This window comes from Falco peregrinus, chromosome 5 (genome assembly GCF_023634155.1).
Source record: "Falco peregrinus isolate bFalPer1 chromosome 5, bFalPer1.pri, whole genome shotgun sequence".
Lineage (NCBI taxonomy): Eukaryota > Metazoa > Chordata > Aves > Falconiformes > Falconidae > Falco > Falco peregrinus.
The window spans coordinates 113769490-113788131 of record NC_073725.1 but is presented as its reverse complement, the minus strand read 5'-3'; the positions used below and the strand labels follow the sequence as shown (position 1 = coordinate 113788131).

Below are 18642 nucleotides of genomic sequence, written 5' to 3'. Positions count from 1 at the left end.
GCCGGCCGGCTGCCCCATTGGCCTGAGGGGAGCTCTGGCCGCCGCTGATTGGCGGGGGGCGCGTCAGTGGGCGCGGTCGGCCGCCGGCGCGCGGGCCCGGTGGGGGTCCGCCCGCAAGGCCGTCAGTGCGTCCCCCGAGCCCACCGGCGAGGCCGCCAGCGCCCCCCGGCATGGCGGCGCAGCCCCCGCCCGGGCCGCGGAAGCGGAGCGGGGCGGGCTGGGCCGGGGCCGCCCCTCCGGGGGCCCTGGAGAACGGATTCCCGCCCCACAAGCGCCCCAAGAGCGCGGGGGCGGCTGGGCCCGACGAGGGGCCGGGAGACCCCTTCGGGGACAGCGACGACTTCACGGCGGACGACCTGGAGGAGATTGACACCCTGGCCTCGCAGGCGCTGTCGCAGGAGGCCGCCGCGCCGCGGGCCGGGCTCCCGAGGCACGCGTGGGGCGCCCTGGGGCCGGGCAGCGCCCTGGGGTCTGCGGCCGCCGGGCCGCGCCGGGGCAGCGTCCCCGCGGCAGGTCGGTGGGGCCGTGCGGCGCCTGGGGGGCGGGTCCCGCCTCGGCGGCCTCACGGGCCGTTTCCTCGGCGAACGCTGGCGGCCTGCGGGTCTGCCCGGGCCGGCCGGCCTCGGCCAGAGGCGGTGCGGGCGGTGCTGGCGGCGGGGCTCCGGGGCTGCCCTGCAGCACAGAGCTCCGCGGGGAAGCGCCTGTTGCCCCGTTCGGAGCTGCTGCCGCCCACCCCGCCCGGCTGGTAGGGCCTCGGGGGGCTGCCGGGTGGTCCCAGAGCCGGGGAAGAGCTGCAGAAGTAACACCCGAGCAGCCACATCGCATTAAACTAACGGTGCTGGGGAGCTGATCCCTAGCAGTGTGTGTGGTAATGCTTACCTGTCACATCGCTACTGCAGGGTAAATGTGTTACATAAAACAGACGAGTTTCATAACCTCTTATCATGCTTTAAGTATCATAGTATTGTGCATGTTGGCTACCAGATCTTTTTTTCCCTAATGGTTACCTTTCGCTACTAAACGCATAATATCTCTCATATTAACAGCTGATTTTCAGATTTGCTTTGAAAAAGCGTACAGGATATAGGGTTTTGTTCATCATTAAGTACATTGGGCTTACATGCTGTAAGCATGTTTTAGCAGTGCTAACATTTGTAATCTCTCCAGGTAAAGTTTTCAGTTCACCCTTATTTGTGCAGGGTGCCTTAACTAGAATTGTCTTGGAGGAAACGCTTGCATTTACTTTGGGTCATCTTACTGTTTTAAGGTGTTAGAAATATTTTGGGGGGAGGGTTTTCTTCTCTGTTTTAAGGATTGATGCACAAGCTCTAAAAAAAGTTACTGTGGTGGTTAGATGCATGCCATTTACCTGTTTGTAGTGACAGCACAAATATTAAGATACTCAGAGGTATGTAATGGCAAATAACAAAATCTTGATGTGAAGTCATCAGTGATGTATGTACATCACCTGTGCTTCAGAACAGATCTTGGCTTTTTTTCTGCAACAGTAAGCACTACAGAAGATAGTCTGATGAGAGATGCTTTCCAGTTTGAAGTACTGCAAACACAGCATGAAGAAATTAAACAGAAGGTTAGCAATATCTTCCCCTCCCCTCTAAATATCACAATTTTTGATAGGGCTAACTGAAAGGTGGGACAAGTTAGTTTGCAAGTATCTCGTTCTAATCCAGGTGATTACTAATCTTTGAAATCCATGGATCTGTTAAAAGCATCATACTAGAAACAAATCTAGTTATATTAAGAGTGAGAGCAATATTTTATTTCTTGATCATTTCAGACTGTCAAATTAGCATTTGCTAATTTTACTTGTTTCCCATCATTCTCCTCTGTCCTGTCGGCTAGTTGGCAAGACTTGTGTTGTGTAACTTCATGATTTGAGAAAGTAAAGTCACTTTTAAGTTGTGTTATTTTACCTTCTGATGAACCCTTATGGCAAGATACTCTGGGGAAGAAATAGATGCAGAAAAGTAAGAGGGTACAAATGCCTGTACTGAGTCCATCCTTTTTTGGCAGCTTAGGAAGAACATAAGACCTGAGCAAGTTTATGATGGTATTTCACCAGGACAGTCTTTTAGCCTCTGGTAGAATTTCACGTAGGTACTTCCTGACCTAGAAATATTATACTTGTGTTTAATACTCTTCAGTGTATTTTTTTAAACGTTTGTGTATTTGGTTTTGAATGCCTTTTTAGTGTGAAAGAGGTCTGCAGCTTGATGATAGGTTGTGTCAGGAAATTTCTTCTTTGATTTTATTTTGAACTTTATACCTAGTGATTTTCAGTGGATGGGCCGTGGATGTTGAGGGGCAGTAAACAAGGAATAACTTGTGTATAGCACTCACACCTCGACAGACCTTTGTTTCCTCACGGTTGTGCTTTCTCCCAGATCGAGGGTCCTACTCTATTTACCTTTCTCTTGTCACCTTTACCTCTGTACTCCAAATCTTTGCCAGCTCTATTATGTCCTTTTTTACTGGGGAAGCTCCTGCCTGTACACCATGTTCAACATAGGGGTAAACCATAATTCTGCATATATAGAGGTGTCTTTTCTGCTTTTTTCTCCATGCTTTTTTCTGAGTAACTCATTTATTCTCTCTCCAAAGTTTTGTCTCTGAGTGGTGATGACTGTTCAGAAAGTATTAGAGGCTCTGTAACTCATGAAGATGCTGTTTGGGAGTGGTAGCTTGTCTTAGGACAGTGTGCTTGTTGGCTGCCATGCTAGATGAAATATAATTAAATTATCATTGTTATCATCCAAACAATTAGTAATTTATTTATTCTCAAAAAAAGAAAAGAATCACAGAGAAGGGGAAAGAGAAGAATAGTCTCTGACAGATACCAGGATGGTATACAAAGATACGCCTTTGCTGTCATTTTACAATTCTCTTAGAGATCACAGTAGCTGAACCTGATTTAATCAGAAAAAGATTAGAAGCAACATCGCAGAATTTCTCAGCTGTGTTACAGGAGCATTTTTCTCCCTAGAAAGTATAAATATACCTGATTTTCAACCACATAATGATATAAATGCTCACTTTCAGTGATATACATCCTTTCATGGAATTCATCTGTTTGCAGCTGAAAGAAATGCAGGATGAAATACTTAGTAAAAATGGAGAAATTAAAATTTTGCGTGACTCAATGCAGCAGATGGAGTATGCTATGGAGGAACAGAAAAGATCATACGTGCTATTGGAACAGCAAAACTCTCAGATCTTAAGTGAAAAAGAAAAAGAGTTCTTCAAAAAGGTTTGTAAATATGTCAATTACCGGCATATCACATGCAGAAGCTAATTTTATGACTTAATATGTCACAGACTGTCTAGTCAAAGGCTTTTTGCATTTGTGTGAAATTTCCAAGTGATGGAAATTTATTTTCTTACTTAGAAGAAAGCATTTGTAAGAACTTGCTGAGTTTTTTCTTCCGCTAAAATAAAAGTAAAATTCAAGTGGTAGAGGTTTTTGTTTACTTGTTGCCTTTTTTTTAAGCAATCCCAAGATCATTAAAATGGGGATTTATTTTAAAATGGAAAAAAGCGACAGAATATGCTTTATGACTCTGATGGGATTGCTGTTTCTGTTGCAGTCATCTTTCTGAAAGCCCTGAAGAGGACAGTGCCTGCTTTTGTCCTGTTTACTCTGCTGTTAGCAGCCACAGTGTAGCTATGCTCTGCCTAGCGCTTGGTCTGTCTTAACAAGTCACATGTTTCTTGCCTGAACTTTTGGCGCTTGGTTCTAAGGTAGTATTAATTGGACTAACATAAATAAAAATGGGGAACTTACGCAGAGTTCAAAGTAAGTAAGTAGATGGTAATCTTGAAATCTTACGGTAATTCTAGTTGCTTTGCCATTATACCATCTCTATAAATTATTTGGTAACAGTAAAACTGTCTTTAATTCCTCTTTCAGATACTGTCGTTACAGTCAGAGCTGCAGTTCAAAGATGCAGAAATGAATGAATTAAGAGTGCGACTTCAGAACTGTGAAAGAAATAAACATGTTACTCAGACGGTTTTAATGCCAAGGTGGGAGTTTTGGAAAATGAGTTTGTGTTACTTTTTACAATACATGTGCTTAAACTATTGAAGAGGCTTGCTTTCTTCATGTAACTCCTAGCTCCATTGTCTTTAAAAATACAACCAAACATCTGTTGCCCTCTATGGAATTGACTCAAAAAGAGCCTTCCTTGTATCTGTGACAGAAATGCAGAGTTTGTAGCAAAGGAACATCAATGTAAATAGACCCTTGTTTAATAAAATAATTACAAAAGAAATATTGATTCATCTGTCTGATTTTTATTTTAGCCCTAAAAAGAATTTTGCAGTACAAATGAACTCAGAAGGATGTTCTCCACAGCCTAGAAAAAAATCTTTTCCTACAAAGGAATCCTTCAGTGCTGAAATGTCCACTAAACCATCGTGTTCTTCAGGAAATTTGGTTGCCCCGACTACTTCCATCAAAGAAGGTAAACCCATATACAACTTGCAACATTTTTAGCTGCATATGAACATTCTGCTGTAAATAAGGATTTGTGCTATGTGACTGAACAGTTTCACCGGTTCACTGTAGAGAAAACCAAGTATTTATTTTATTTTTGCTTAGATTTCTCTTAAGTTTTATACCGGTTGGCATTAAATAGCTATGACTGAAATTTGCATCAGGATCATTTTAGTTCACACCTTGGTAACGCCTATATGCCAGATGCCAAGGTGTCAACAGTGAAGTGACTGTTGGCTGTAATGAAAAGCTTTCATGTATTACATGATGAACTAAAATACCAAAATTGTTAATCTGCCTTTCTCGTTGAATAAAGAGGAACAGGAAATAATTTGCCTGTTTCTTGAATCGCTCTGCTAGTCAGCTAATGCATTTTTTTGGTACTCCTCCTGGTTTTGGCTTTAAAGCTGACCTTTTTTAATTTATTTTATTTTAAAGGGTACATATTTAGCTGTATTGAAAGAAGCAACTGAAACAGTACACTCATTTCCTCTTTTATGTGTAGGGCAGTAATTCTCACAAAATTGTGTCTGGAAATGGCGTTGAGTAAAGCTTAGGACATGAACACATGCATGTATTTGAAGACTGCTATAATATGAAACAAAAATGGTAGTTCTTTATAGCAGCTGACTGCCATGTTTCCAATAAGAAATAATAAATGGAAGAAATGTGGATATCATCAACTAACCCTTACAGGAAGTGTCATGAAAAATCTGAGATGTTACTGTCAGTTACAGTAGTCAATTTGAAGCTATATGGGCAGTTTTGAATTCCATCAAAAAGAAAACCAGTAGCCTTTAAAGCATTAGTGTTGCTAATTCTTTTGGCCTCCTGACTGATTGTTCATTATGGTAGGAACACTCAATATGCCTATTTGTTTGAAAAACACACTTGATTATTTGTCTTCTGAACCCTGCAGGACTTTTGGCTTGTTTGACTAGTTATTGTGACATATATAGATGATTGAAAGACTATGAAATGCTCAGTTTTTATTTATTTTTTAAATAATTTAATATTTATTTTTAATGTAGCCATGTAAATTTCTGCTGGTAATGGGAATTCAACTCAAGTTATTTTTTTTTTTTCCTAAAATAAAGGTTGAGAGTAATAGCACTGAACAATCTGGAACATCTGACAGTAAAGCTGAAATTTTACTCACTTTTTCCAATTTATTTTGGGGAGCAATTCTACTTGCATCACAGCTCTTAACTATTTTTTGATGTATCTGTTACACAAGACAAATGTTGTTTACTGGTCTACTGTGTTGTTTACTGACTATATAACACCTATGGCCATCCGAATGTGTAAAGGATCGGCACAGATATATAAGCAATGTAATTTTCGTAATAGACTCATAATTACTGTTTGGTTTAGACAGTAAGATAACCCATCCTGAAGTTTTATCCGTGAAGCATGAAGCAATGGGAAAAAACGGTTCCTACAACTCTGTACCTAAACGAAATGCACAAGGTAACTTAATTCTGTTAAAAGAGAATTTACGTCCTACTTCTCTGAGGAACAGCTCAGATGCCTTTACTAAGCAGTGTCATGATGAGGAGCCTGCTACTTACAATGCCACTGCACCGAACAGCGGTGTTCAGCTAGTCGCTTTTTCCTTTGAACATTGTGATTTTGCAGTAAAACATTTTAGGTTATATTATTATCTTGCATCCTAACAACATTCTTGTGTTGTTATTCTGCTTGAGAAAAAAGTTCGCCTGGGTTTTGTTCTATGGAAGGATATGGATCAAGAGACATCTTATTACAAGGCTGGCTCTTTCAGTATTAATATATTATGCTTTCTATTGTAAACATAAAACCAGGAAAATCGTAGCTTTTTTCTCTTTTAATGAAGGCAGAAACAATAAAGCAACATTTACAACAGTCAACACTAGGAAGTCTCCAGGGTACTATTTCCAATTCAGAATAGAATTGCGTCACACAATTTTAATGTCTGGACTGGAACATGGAGGGCAAGTCATCAGGATAATTGGAATATACTTGATCATTTGGATCAAGCTATTTTGTTAATATGGGATTGTAATTAAAATATCTCTAAATATATTTGGTTAATATTTAAATCATATCTTTAATTTTTCTGAAAATCATTCTCTTGTAGAGAAGATTTGTAACAAAAAAAATTATTTTGAGCCTGAGAGCACTACAAATAAGACTTAATCTTTTGAAATACTGATTTTTTGTTGATGTTGCAGTTGATGGTAGAGCTACTCCAAAGACAATTATGTATCCTTTCAGGTTCTATCTTACTAAATGCACTGATGAAGCAGCCCATTGTTCCTGGGTCATTACTAGGACTCTGCCATCTTCTTAGCAGTAACTCTGAGCCTCTGCCTGGAGCTGTACTGCAGCCTAACTATTTGGATACGTAAGTTGTTTGGTTTGGGTTTTTTTGTTAAACTGTATCTGACGTTTTCTTAGTATAGTGGCATTCTCCATAGTAAGAAATGCTTATCATGTGGGACAGCTCATTCTTTGTGTTAAATGCTGTTTTGCTTAGGCCATTTAATGCAAATTTGGAACATCATTCTGCATCTTTGATTATTAATCTTTGATTATCATAGATACTTAACAGTGGAACAACAGTAAAGAGATAAACTAGGTTAATATATATTAAGGGAAGGCACAGGAATATGTTCTATAAAACCTGGCAGCGACTGTTAGCAGCTGCTGTTAACCACCTAAGGACATAAAACTTGCATTGCGTTGAGGGAAGCATATAAACATGATCATGAGTCAAGAGGGAAGAAAATGCTGAAAATGTGATCAAAAGAACAGTACGCTTTATATCTTCGAAGTCTATTCTATGTGCAATTTGTAAGGTACAATTAATGTGCAGTTTTCCAAGATGTGTTTATAGTGACTGGTAAAGCATTTTAAATATGAATATTGGATATAACCTATAATAATTTTTCACTCTAAAGAATTAGACTGTAGCTCCTGAAATGCCCTTGCTTTTCTAATATGTTATTAGTAATTCTTGAGTTTTGTGGGTTCATAACAAGGCTCGTGTCTCATTGCCCTTGCCATTTATGCAAGTAAAAGTGGTGCATTTGGTCTTTGTAGCTGCAGTTTGACTAGTTAATCGCTGAACTCTCTCTGGCCAAATAAATACTTTTCAGTTGTTGCTGTAGTCCTTTAAAGGCCCCTGCATACTACAGATCAGTAGTGGATAGATATTCTTCCCAGAAGCTACCAAATAACATCGGGGAAGATAAGAATATATGATGTTATCAGAAGCATGAAATCAAAAAGCCAGTGTTTGAAATGTAGTTTCAGACAGTGGCTTATAATGAGCTGCTTAAGTTACTCAGCTGTGAGCTCTGACTGCTTTCACAAGACCTAGGAATGCTTTGAAATTGCTCTTCCATGCAGGTATCAAGGAGTAGGAGGTTTTTACCCCAATTTACGTTTTATTTTGGGAACAGACATCTCTTAGTACTCTAGCCTTTCTATTATTAGATCCAGAATATGGATAACTCAAATTGCAACTATGTTCTCTGCCTTTTCTTCTGAAGTATTTCCCTTCTTTTCATTTTATTTGGATAGGAAGTCCACACAACTACCCAACAGCAGGACAACTCAAGAAGGAATTGCTCCTCTTGTATCCCTGCAAGAAGCTCAGAAACTTGCACTAACAGGATTGAACTTGATTGCCATGGACACAGGATTATATGAAGGAAGCGGAACGGAAAGCCAGAGAGAGTTCTTGCACCTGACGCGCTGCAAGATCCGAGGCGCGGTGCATCTCTTGCCCTTGGTAGAACACCATATTGGTGCGTACTGTCAAGCAGTACAATTGGCAGACAAGTCAGTAAATGGTTCCTGTGGAAACCATTCTGCTGTTTCTTCCGGAACCAACACAAATACGGTGTCAAGTAAGGAGGACTTCAGGTTGTCTCTTGAAGAAACCACAGTTGTGTCACTGGGTGTTCTTTATTATTTGGCATTCTATAGCTGGGATGTTGTGCACATGTTGCTGTCAACTGAGGTGGAAAAAAGTTCTGCTGCTGGAGATGAACAGGTTTCCAAGATGGACAAAAGCGTGTTGTGTGATGATCAGTGTGATAATAAAGAAGATACCAGGATGCAAGGAGGGCTGCCTGTAGCTCCACAGGATGCTCCCAATAATGATCGAGCTCAACATTCCTTGTTTAAAAAGCTGCTTCAGGTTTTAGCTTTTTCTGCTGCAAGAGGCTCCCAAACTGATAGTGTATTGAACCAAAGCCTAAAAGTTTTGGTGAAATTAGCTGAAAATTCAACAATGGACTTGCTAATAAAGTAAGTCAGCAATAGCTTTAAAATTACTTCAGACTTTGCTGTTTAACAATTTTCATTCTCTATTGAAACTAGTTTGTGGAGATGATGGTAGAAGTTTTGACATATATGAGAGAATTATCACATTTTCCACATAACCTTTGAGAAGCAGTTGAGGATCTTTCTACTGACTTGCTCCCAATGAATGTGGTAATTGACCCCGCTCAGTAACAAGATTTGTTTATCATGTTTATATGAAGCAGATGCTGTTGCCTCATTGTATAGCTGTCACTTGAAAGTGAGAAACTTAAGGCCATGTGCAGTTGATCAGTATATCAATAACATTAATTTGGGGTATTTTGCAATTGCTGGGAGATGTGTAAGGAATGAAAGCTCAAGATTTCATTCTGGTAGGTAAAACGCCACTCTCAAAAGTGAGGCATTGCATCTGCTAATGATCTAACATACACAAACATAGTATGAATTGCAGACTGCTAAATGTAACAAAGTATGGTTTTCAGTATACTTTGTATTTATGACACAGAAGTTGAGATCAGGTGTGTTTTGTACGGCTACAAGTGCATAAATTACAGTGCTGTGTACAAGAAATAGTGTATTTTTGACTTGTCAGTGCATTTCCCATTTCTAACTGCGTTTTCTTTTGAAGTTTTCAGCACTTACTGACTAGCCAGATACTGCTCCATTGTCTGTGTCCAGAGACCCCTTTGCCTGCTGTCCTTTTGACCGTGAGACTGTTGTCTGTTCTTGCTCAACACCACATGTTGGTTGCACAACTTTGTTCTCATTCAGGTAAAAGACTGCATAACACAGAGAACTGTTGTCAGCTGGATGTTAGTTAGCATGACTAAAGGTAATGCAAACAGGCCTTGCTTCAAGGTGTTAAAACCCCCAAAGGCAAAAAACCCACTGTGTTACCTGAAAACTTGTTTTCTAGTGCAGTGTTTCAGTTTCTGTTTGAAGAGTATGTTGTCTTCTGGTATCTGTCTTCATACAGTGCTTTTGATACCCATGTGGATTTAAAAAACTACCTTCCAGATGAAAGTTTATTATATTAAAGGTTGACGATGCAAAAAGGGCTTTTCTTGAGTTTTGAAGTTTTAATTTGTCTGTGCTCGCAATACTCTTGCGTTTAGGAATTGCAGTCTGCTGCATCACAAATAAGTCTTTGTCAAGTTCCTTATGAGGTAGGACAGCATTACCACAAATGCATATACAAAGTTTAGGGATACTAGTTTCTCCAGCACTGCTTAAGGTGTCTGAAGTAAAGCAAGTAGTTGAGGCTGTACCATGAGTCCCAGGATAGCACTCTGTGCCTTTTCTGAAATGTTTTGTTGTGTGACAAAATGAATTTCTGTCATAAACAACTGACCACCTGGGAAGAGAACAAAGTCATCTCTGTTTCAGACACCTGCCTTCTTCTTGCACTGTACATGTATATTACATCAAGACCAGATAAATCAGCATCTGAAATGCTTTGGCTTCAGCTGGAACAAGAGGTAACAACTGTTTGTTCATATGCTTTTTCCTGCTATTTGCAGCTGGGGGAGCGGGAGGGCAGGGCAATGCACAAATTGTCTGAAAACAAGTTCTCCAGTTGAAGTAGAACACTTAAAGTATTGGCTTGCAGGAAGGGATTTAGAGTAGCTGCTTGAAACCGAATCAGTAACTATTCTTAAAGAGAACATCAGTCGTAACTGTCATAGTTAAGTCACTGAAAAAACAAGAAAGATCCTAGGATGGCTGTAAATATTCACCACTAAGGTTTTTTTTTTTTTTGCTTTTAGATCAACAGAGGAGTAAAAGGAAGCATGATCTGTGATTCATTTTGATTGTATTAATTACTTCTGAACTGTACCTCATGAGCTATTAAACATAAAAGGCAGCCTGCGATGACTTAGGATTATATTGTAGTCTGTGGAAAAGCGAGCTTGCCATATAATTGTCGTGGTCATATATAAGAAGAACAGTTTTTGAACTTGGATTGTTTGTACTGACAATAGTGACTTGTTTGAGTTTCTACTATTTGCTCCACTTCAGCTCTCATTTCAAAGAATTTACAACCATTTTCATTATCTCCCTACCTACATCGTTACATTAAGTGTAAATATATTATTTGCAGTGTAAATATATTATTTGCATGCAGTGAATAAAGGCCCACTGCTCCTTGTTAGCCTCTCTCATCAGAAAGTTGAAAAGGTTTCTGTGCAAAGCAAATGCTATGTCTGCAAAGTTTTACAGGAAAAATCTTGTAACAATTTTTTGGGGTAAAAAAGATCAACTTAAGAAAAAAAGAGAAATGTTTGAAACTAGTAATGAAATGTCATTTCTACCTCTTTTTATTTGCAGCTCAATTGTTTGATAGTTCCGCAGAACCCTAGTACTCATTATAATGCAATCTGTGTGTTTTTGTAATAGACAGTTAGACTCCTGACAAGGTGTATGCGGTGCTCCAATCCAGTGGTTTTATTACCTGGTACAGACTGCCAGTGTAATCTCGAGGTACGTCACTACAGTGGCTGCGTTAAATCTACTGAAATCTTAAAGGTACTCAGTGCTGAAATAGCTTTTTTTGCCCTTTTGTTAGCTACATGAGGCAGAAGTGTACTGCACTTCACAGGATGCCACCTTCTAGGAAGCTTGCTTGCTAGAAAATACTTTGAAATCTTGAAGCTTGAGGAGATTAATCAGTAAATTTCATAATTAAATAAGTTTTCTGCTCCTCTGCTTTGTGTACTGAGGCACTTTTTTTCTTCTTGCAGGTGGTTAAGGCACTAATTATAATGCTACATAGACAGTGGATGAAGATTAGAAGATCTGAAAACAGCTTGTGTGCATATAAGGAACAAATTATTCAGTTTTTACGGGATGCTGTTTTACTCTTACACAGCCTGTCTCAGAAAGATAAACTGTTTCATGAACACTGTTTGGAAGTTCTCCATCAGTATGACCAAGCCATGCCAGGCATAAGAACCACTCTCAAAAAGACTCAAAAATTGAGTGCCTGTGAAGGTAAAATGAGTCAAATGATAACATTGGCTTTTTTCCACGCTGTAGGAATAGAAATTCCATTTCTGTCCCTTTCCTCATTTAACAAGTACCATGTACCAAATACCATGGAAGTTTGTTGCTCAGATCTCTGAAGACAGTCCACACTAGTGCTTCTCAGTCTTCATTACAGTGAATCAGTACTCTACTATTATTCTGTAAGAGTGTTAAAAATATGTCCCCACTATCTGTTCAAACAAAATCCTATACTCCAGCTCTCTTTAGTAGAACAATCTGTACTGTATGTTACCTTATTTAAAAAAAATAATTCCAAGTCTCTAACAAGCATTACACCTTTGCTCTCCAATTGTTTGTTTTTTTTCCTCCACTGCATCCTTAACGTGTCTCTTCTTCCTCTCCTACCCCCAACCTTCTTACATCACCCCAAGAGCTTCTCTAGCCCATGTCCCTCAGGACTTGCCTCTTGCTTTGCACATTTCTGGTGTCCATTTCCTAGAGCAACTTAATTTCATGAAATCACCTCTCCTCCTTGTACCTTGATGCCATTTCTTCCTTCACTTGTGGCAGTATTTACATGTATGTCGTAGAGCTGATGTGAAGACTGTGCTTTTATGTCGGTGTGTAGTTTGCTACAAGATGTCACACAAGGCATCTGGTCTTACTCAGAGCCAGAGTGATAAATCCTTCACTGTTGGTGTACGTATTGCATCAGTAAGGCAGGTCATGCAAGCATGCCACTATTCATGACTTCTCTGAGATGCTGAACGGTGCACCATGTATTTGTTCCACTCTTCATTGCTTAGTGTCCCAAGGCTTTCTAGAACTTGGCGCCTAACACCTTGTCTAGTTATGCTGGGAATGGACCAAAAAACCAGTGTAACAGCTTGTTGTGCTGAGGACAGTGGTGCATGTGTGTGCTTGCAAACCCGTAGTTAGCATCCAGGTTCTTCCTTTGAAACACAAAATACTATGCTTTTGTCCTAGTGACTTTTTTCAATTAGTTAACAAAAAGGGTGTTTTAAATTTCACAAGTAGTCAGAACTAGTTGCAAAATAGTGTCCCTTACTGGTTTTCTACTAATAGCCAAATTTAATGGACTGCCCATGATCATTCTCTCCTTTAAAAGGCATTAAAGGAGGGGAGAAGTCTGTATGACAAAACATGTATCTAAAGACCCATTGGCATGAAACCTTGAAGAAGGCTGTTTGCTGTAGCCTTCTATAGTCAGTACATTTTAAAATGCAAACCAGCTATACTTTACTACGTCAAGTAGAAAAATGACTCTGAAACATATTGTTGTTGTTGTTGCAGAACTGGTTTTGGATGAATTGTATCCTTCTGAGCCAGAAGCAGAAGACCAAGGAATGGACTCCAGCTAGCTAACAGACAGATGTCTGTCCATCCTCATCTAAATCTTAATAATCACTGCCAGTGTAAATCTGAAATTTAAATCACCTATTTTATTAAGTGATAATCTGAAAGTCGTACCCAAATGCAGTCCAACTAAGACACATTTCTTTGTTGTGTTTAAGTGTCATCTAAACATAGCTGAAAGCAAAGAAATTTTGATGTAAGAATTATACTGCAGTGTACTCTTTTGCTGTGCAAAACCACTGAATGGTTGATGACTGGTTCTGTTTATGAATTTCATCCGTTATGAAATTGCTGTGAATGGAAATTTCATTATGTGTTCTCCATTTTACTATGACTACAGCTAATTTATGATGCTGAATGTGCTGAGATACTTGGGATCACTGCCTTTGTATGAAAGTCTTTTGAACACGTTTCTCTTGCAGCTGTAAAACTTTGTTGCTTGACTTCCAAAATTTTCATGTTGATGTTAGTAAACAGTGATTTTTAGAACCTTTCTAGAAATAACTTGCAGTTGGCAGTTCAGTTCTGAACAAAAAATTTAAAGCTCTGTAGTGATCAGCTGAGTTCACTCATTTTCCTCAATTCCATGAATCTGCTGAAAGCGTAACTATTGAGATGCCAAAGCAAAAAACACCAGAACTTACTTTGGGAAAAAGTTACCTTAGAGGAGTAAGGTGGTAATGTTGAGGACAGCATTCTGTCTTACTAGGTGAGAGAAGGATATTTAAGTGTGTGCAGAATGACTGTTTTTTCTGTTGTAGTATCTGGATAGGCAGTGCAGTGAAGATGAATGAGCATCCCCTTCCTAGGATACAGCACTGAAGCCTGAAAGAACAGTCGCAGATAGCAGGTGTCATACTTGGCTGCAGGGATCAGCTGAACCGTAGGTCCTAAACAGGGAAGCATGAGTGCTAGTAAAATGAGCCTACAGGTTTGAATTTTTAAATTATTTGGGAAGTTTTTTTGGTTTTTTGACAGATACTTGATTCAGAGCAAGCCTGGCTCCAGGAACCAGAGAGAGGAGGAGGAGACAGTACTACAGTGGGAAAGAAGCCCTTGGAAAGAACATCCAGTTCCCTGGTCATACCCCGAGGCTGCGTCGTGCCCTGGGGTGTGCCTGGGCCAAGAGCCCCACTCCGGTGTGCCGAACAAACGCCTGACTTGGCTTTTGCTTTTGAAGAAAACTCCCAGAACCTGCGATGAGGGAGTAACCAGCGTAACAATCCAGCATCTCCCTGAGGCCAAAGCTCTCAGGAGGAAGGAGTGAAGCTTCCTACCTACAACACAGCCTAGGGCTCAGCCTCCTCCGTGAGCCACAGCTGGCAGCCCTCCAACCAGCACGGCCTGGTTGGTTCTGTGAAGCACAAGCTGCCAGCTGCTGCTCTCAGTAACAGGTTTCAATTCCCTTGTAGCAGCTAGAGAACTGCAATTTTCCTGCTTAAATGCAGCAAGCAAGGATGCACAGGCATGTAACAGCAGAGCCTTCCGAGTCCTCTGTATGCTTGTGTGGTAACAACTAGAGCCGCCACCAGAGCACTGGACAGGACACAATCGAGAGGTTTCAGCATTAAAACCACCACAAAACAACAAGAAACGAAAGCCAAACACAGCACTTCCCATCCTTTAGAATTAGAGAGAAGAGCTTGAGAATGTCAGGTAAAAGCCCTCTCCCTCCCCAAAACTGAAATAAATATTAAGATAAGTCTTTAAAAATAGCCCTGTGAGCCTGAGCACTGGTGAAGCAGTATCTGGCAGGATCACAGCTGTGGCAAACTTAGAGCTGCCCTAACAACGGTGATAGTCCCAATATATAGTGACCTGCCACCACTCTTCAACTGCTCTGTGCTCTCATCACCACCTAATTTTTCTAAACATAATCTTAGAGATAAGACGCATTTAAACCCTTCATTGGGTGAATGCACCAAATAAACTGTTAAGAGAAGCTTGGATGAAAACCAGTTAAGCAATTGCAAACTGCTGAAGCAATCCAGTTATAAAAACTTGTTTAAGAAAATTCCTGGCCTCATCTAAAGGGCGTGTGTATGGCAACTTGGGAAAAAGAGAAGTGTATTACTGCTGAACTATATAAACAAACATTATCTGTGGAAAAGAATGCTCAGAAAATAGCCCTAGCTGTTCCCTTCTGGCACTGCACCCCCTCCCATCCACCCACTCTTAACAGACAACACCCTGATGTGCACATTCACAGTTTTCTTCCCACTTTTGACTTTAAAGTGGTATAGCCCAGGCTATATACTAACCAACCAATCCCAAACCCTACATCTTTACTGGTAGAAGTGATAGTAATGTCATGGTATTATGAAATTAAACCATAGCATTTAAAAATTAAGACTTTTTCTGTAACTGAACAGTTCACACTCCTAAGGGAAAGCAAAGCTTTTCTCCTGAAGGGAGAATGCAGACATCAGTATACGGACAGAACTGCCATAATTCATTATTTGGGAAGTCATTTGCAGTAACCAATCTTTTGTCAGGATCATTGCAAGACTATACTGACCTTCAGTAATTATTCCCTGTTTACATTCTCTTTGGATTTTTTGCTTGGGATTAAAAGAGATCCAGTCATGTATGCAACAGCTGATCATACCCTGAAAAAAACCCCCACCAAACACTGAAGCATTTTTACAAATTTTGGGGCTATAAATTACGGGGCTACTGCTTTACTATCTTCATGACCTAAAAATAACAGAACTCGGACTGTTCTCATCAGACACTCCCTGAGGAATTCACAGCATAGCAGCTCTTTTTTTCAAGGCCAGCTTGCATTTTGCCAACATGTTATAGATAAGTTGTGCCTCTGTGTTAACTGAGAAAAGGAATTTACTTTGGCATCCATCACAGCACTGATTAATGAAGTACTGAGCAGCAACAAAATCCACTAGTTATGTTCTGTACATGATTATTATCTTCCTCAGCAGCAGCAGCCGCCATCCATCTGTTTTCTTGCCCATGGGGATGGCAACTAGAGTCTCCCCTTGGCTGAAAGCAGAGCCGAGTGTAGCTGGCATTTTCCTCCACAACAAACTGCACTGAGCAGACAGGACTAAAGCCAGGCAGGAGCTGGATGAAGGACACAAGCGTCTCTACTAGCTTGCCCTCTACTCAGGCAGCTTTATGCCTGTTCTCTTGAAGAGCAGCAGCGCGGGAGGCATCATGGCATTGCCAAGCATATTCCTGCGGCAATTCCAGGACTGGAGGTACTGCAGGGACTCAAACATACAGTAGTTTATTTCTACTAAAACTATGTACAGAGATAAAGTAAATGATGCTTTAGTGATTAAAGTATTTAGGGAGGGAATCTGCACAGGCAACACCTTGTTTTCTACAACTCACAGAATCATTGACTGGTTGAGGTTGGAAGGGGCCTCGGTGGGTCATCTACTAGTCCAGCCCCTGATCAAAGTGAACTGCCACAGACAAACAACTGTTTTGTGACATGTCAGGCCTCAAAACACCTTTTTATAAACCAAGCTGTAATAGGTGACGATGGCAAATGCAAAATACCTCATCCTCTAGCATGCAACATCTGACCTGAGTTTTTATTCCTAATCCCACTAGTGTGAACTACTGCTTAAGAGAGGTTAGTCTGTGCCAGATTATTAGAACAGTACATTACTTTAACCACTGAATAATGTTTTTATGTTAGTCAGTAATACTAATTATTTATGGTTACATTAAGGTCAAGCGCAGCCGTTCCGATCTGCCTGTGTAGAGACTGTGTTTATCTGCTATGAATATAATAGCAAATGCAAACTTATGTTTACAGTGTAAATGTTAAAAATTAAACCATCATGGATTACAATTTAGCAGACATAAGAAAAGGTGGTCTGTGAGCTATAAAGATCCACAAACCCACTGTGGCTGAAGCTGATCAAAATGCTTCCAAGAGTGAGGGTCAGCACCTTCACTATGAAGTTTAGCTGCAAAGAGCTAGCAATGCACTGAGCACCTTGTCCCAGCAACAGGTACGTATAGTTCCCCTCAGACTAATCTTAAAAGTTTTAGTCCTAAAGCTTGTAAATGAAATAGCGGGCTGCGTAGCTGCTGAAGTGGTAACCTGCTTTTGAAAATTAGAGAAAACAGCTAGTTTATTTTCATAGGGGTCATCATATTCCAACCACATAACTGCAGTCTCCTATCACGAGATAACAGAGAACAGTAATTTTGTCTATGCATTAGTCATATTGTAGGTTGGTATTTTGAAAATGTAGCTAAACAATCTGTTTTGCCAAAGACCACCTTTACAGCACCGCTCTGCTGCAACACCTGCCCAGCAGCCTGTAAAGCAGATCCTACCCGATTCCAGGGCCAAAGTAACATTGGAGAGTGAACCCCAAAAACCGACTGCAGGAGCAAGGAATGTTGGAACGAAAAGTCTCCAGTAACTGCTTCCAAAAGTTTTGACTGCGGTAAGGGAAATGGGACATCAGAGGTTAGTTTATAAGTATCTTGAACCGTTTCTTCATTCTAGTGAAACGGCCACCTGACTTGTCAGTTTGCAGGAGGGGAGGAACAGCACTGAGATGGAAACGGAATCGCCTCCAAACCTCGACAGCCTGCTGCAGCCCCAAGGGAACCAGAGGGCCCATGCCTCACCACACCAAGCAGAGCCTCCTCGCTATCCTGTACTGACAAAAGAAGTTGGTTGCATCTCAAACCTAAAGAAATTCCTTTACAACAGAAGGACATCCTTTGTAACATGGCTAGCTCACCCTTAGTGGAGATGACCATAAAAAGGTGAGGTGAGGCAGAGAAGACTACTCCATCAATGCATAGGCCTGAGCTCTTGAAAAGGAGAAAATAACCTATTTTCTTCAGTTTCATCTCACCTATCAGGTTTCACTCTGGTACTTTTTTTCCTCTCCTGTACAGCTTGCTTAAAAGCTGTAAATCTGACCAGGTTCCTGTGATGCAGGATACACTAACGAGGAGATGAGGTCAAATAGTAACGAGAAGGGAAAAAACTGGCCCCAGACCCCTGACAAAAGCAAACCTGGCAAGTTAGCATCAAATCTAGGCAGGTATGATGTTTCTGTACTTGGGGGGACGGGACGGGGACAGGGACCCCCACCAAGGAGAGAATTGCTTGTTTGGCAACAATCGCTGAAGTTTTTCCCTCCGTTGCGTCCAGCTCCTCCATGCAGCCCTGCCATGGGTATTAAGACACATGACAAGTTTTGTTCTAGGAAAAAAACCACACTACCACAAACAACTTCTGATTAAACATTATGAAAACATAACCAGCAGTACTCCTCACCTAACTCCGGGCTCTCAGCTTTTTATTTCACTGCTGTCCTACGCAACATTTTCCTACAATGTTAGAGGGTGAAGATACCTTTGAATCCCTATGTGCTTGTTAAAGGAAATCTCAAGGTTTTAAAAAAAGCACGAGCTCCTGTTCCTCAGACTTGTGTGTAGGGAGAAGGAAG

The 18642-nt window shown here is 40.7% G+C and overlaps 1 protein-coding gene across 2 annotated transcripts; it reads left to right on the top strand.

Moving 5' to 3' along the window:
• The first annotated feature begins 11 nt into the window (after window positions 1–11).
• On the top strand, window positions 12–13431 carry ATRIP (ATR interacting protein). Of its 2 annotated transcripts, XM_055806957.1 has the most exons (13): window positions 12–513; window positions 1509–1591; window positions 3098–3268; window positions 3929–4044; window positions 4324–4484; window positions 5891–5986; window positions 6773–6902; window positions 8084–8815; window positions 9459–9601; window positions 10217–10308; window positions 11228–11311; window positions 11572–11821; window positions 13130–13431. In XM_055806957.1, the coding sequence occupies exons 1-13, from the start codon at window positions 171–173 to the stop codon at window positions 13195–13197; spliced, it is 2469 nt and encodes an 822-aa protein (XP_055662932.1). In that variant the 5' UTR covers window positions 12–170; the 3' UTR covers window positions 13198–13431. The 2 variants fall into 2 exon arrangements, with proteins under 2 accessions (XP_055662932.1, XP_027648115.2); XM_027792314.2 differs by lacking the exons at window positions 12–513; window positions 1509–1591 and adding an exon at window positions 2035–2114.
• Window positions 13432–18642: the final 5211 nt, after the last annotated feature.

Excerpts from the sequence above, each read along its gene's own strand:
- ATRIP (XM_055806957.1), top strand. The coding sequence starts at position 171 with ATGGCGGCGCAGCCCCCGCCCGGGCCGCGGAAGCGGAGCGGGGCGGGC. Across the intron at positions 6,903-8,083 it reads CAGCCTAACTATTTGGATAC|GAAGTCCACACAACTACCCA; the intron begins GTAAGTTGTTTG and ends TTATTTGGATAG. Across the intron at positions 11,822-13,129 it reads AAAATTGAGTGCCTGTGAAG|AACTGGTTTTGGATGAATTG; the intron begins GTAAAATGAGTC and ends TTGTTGTTGCAG.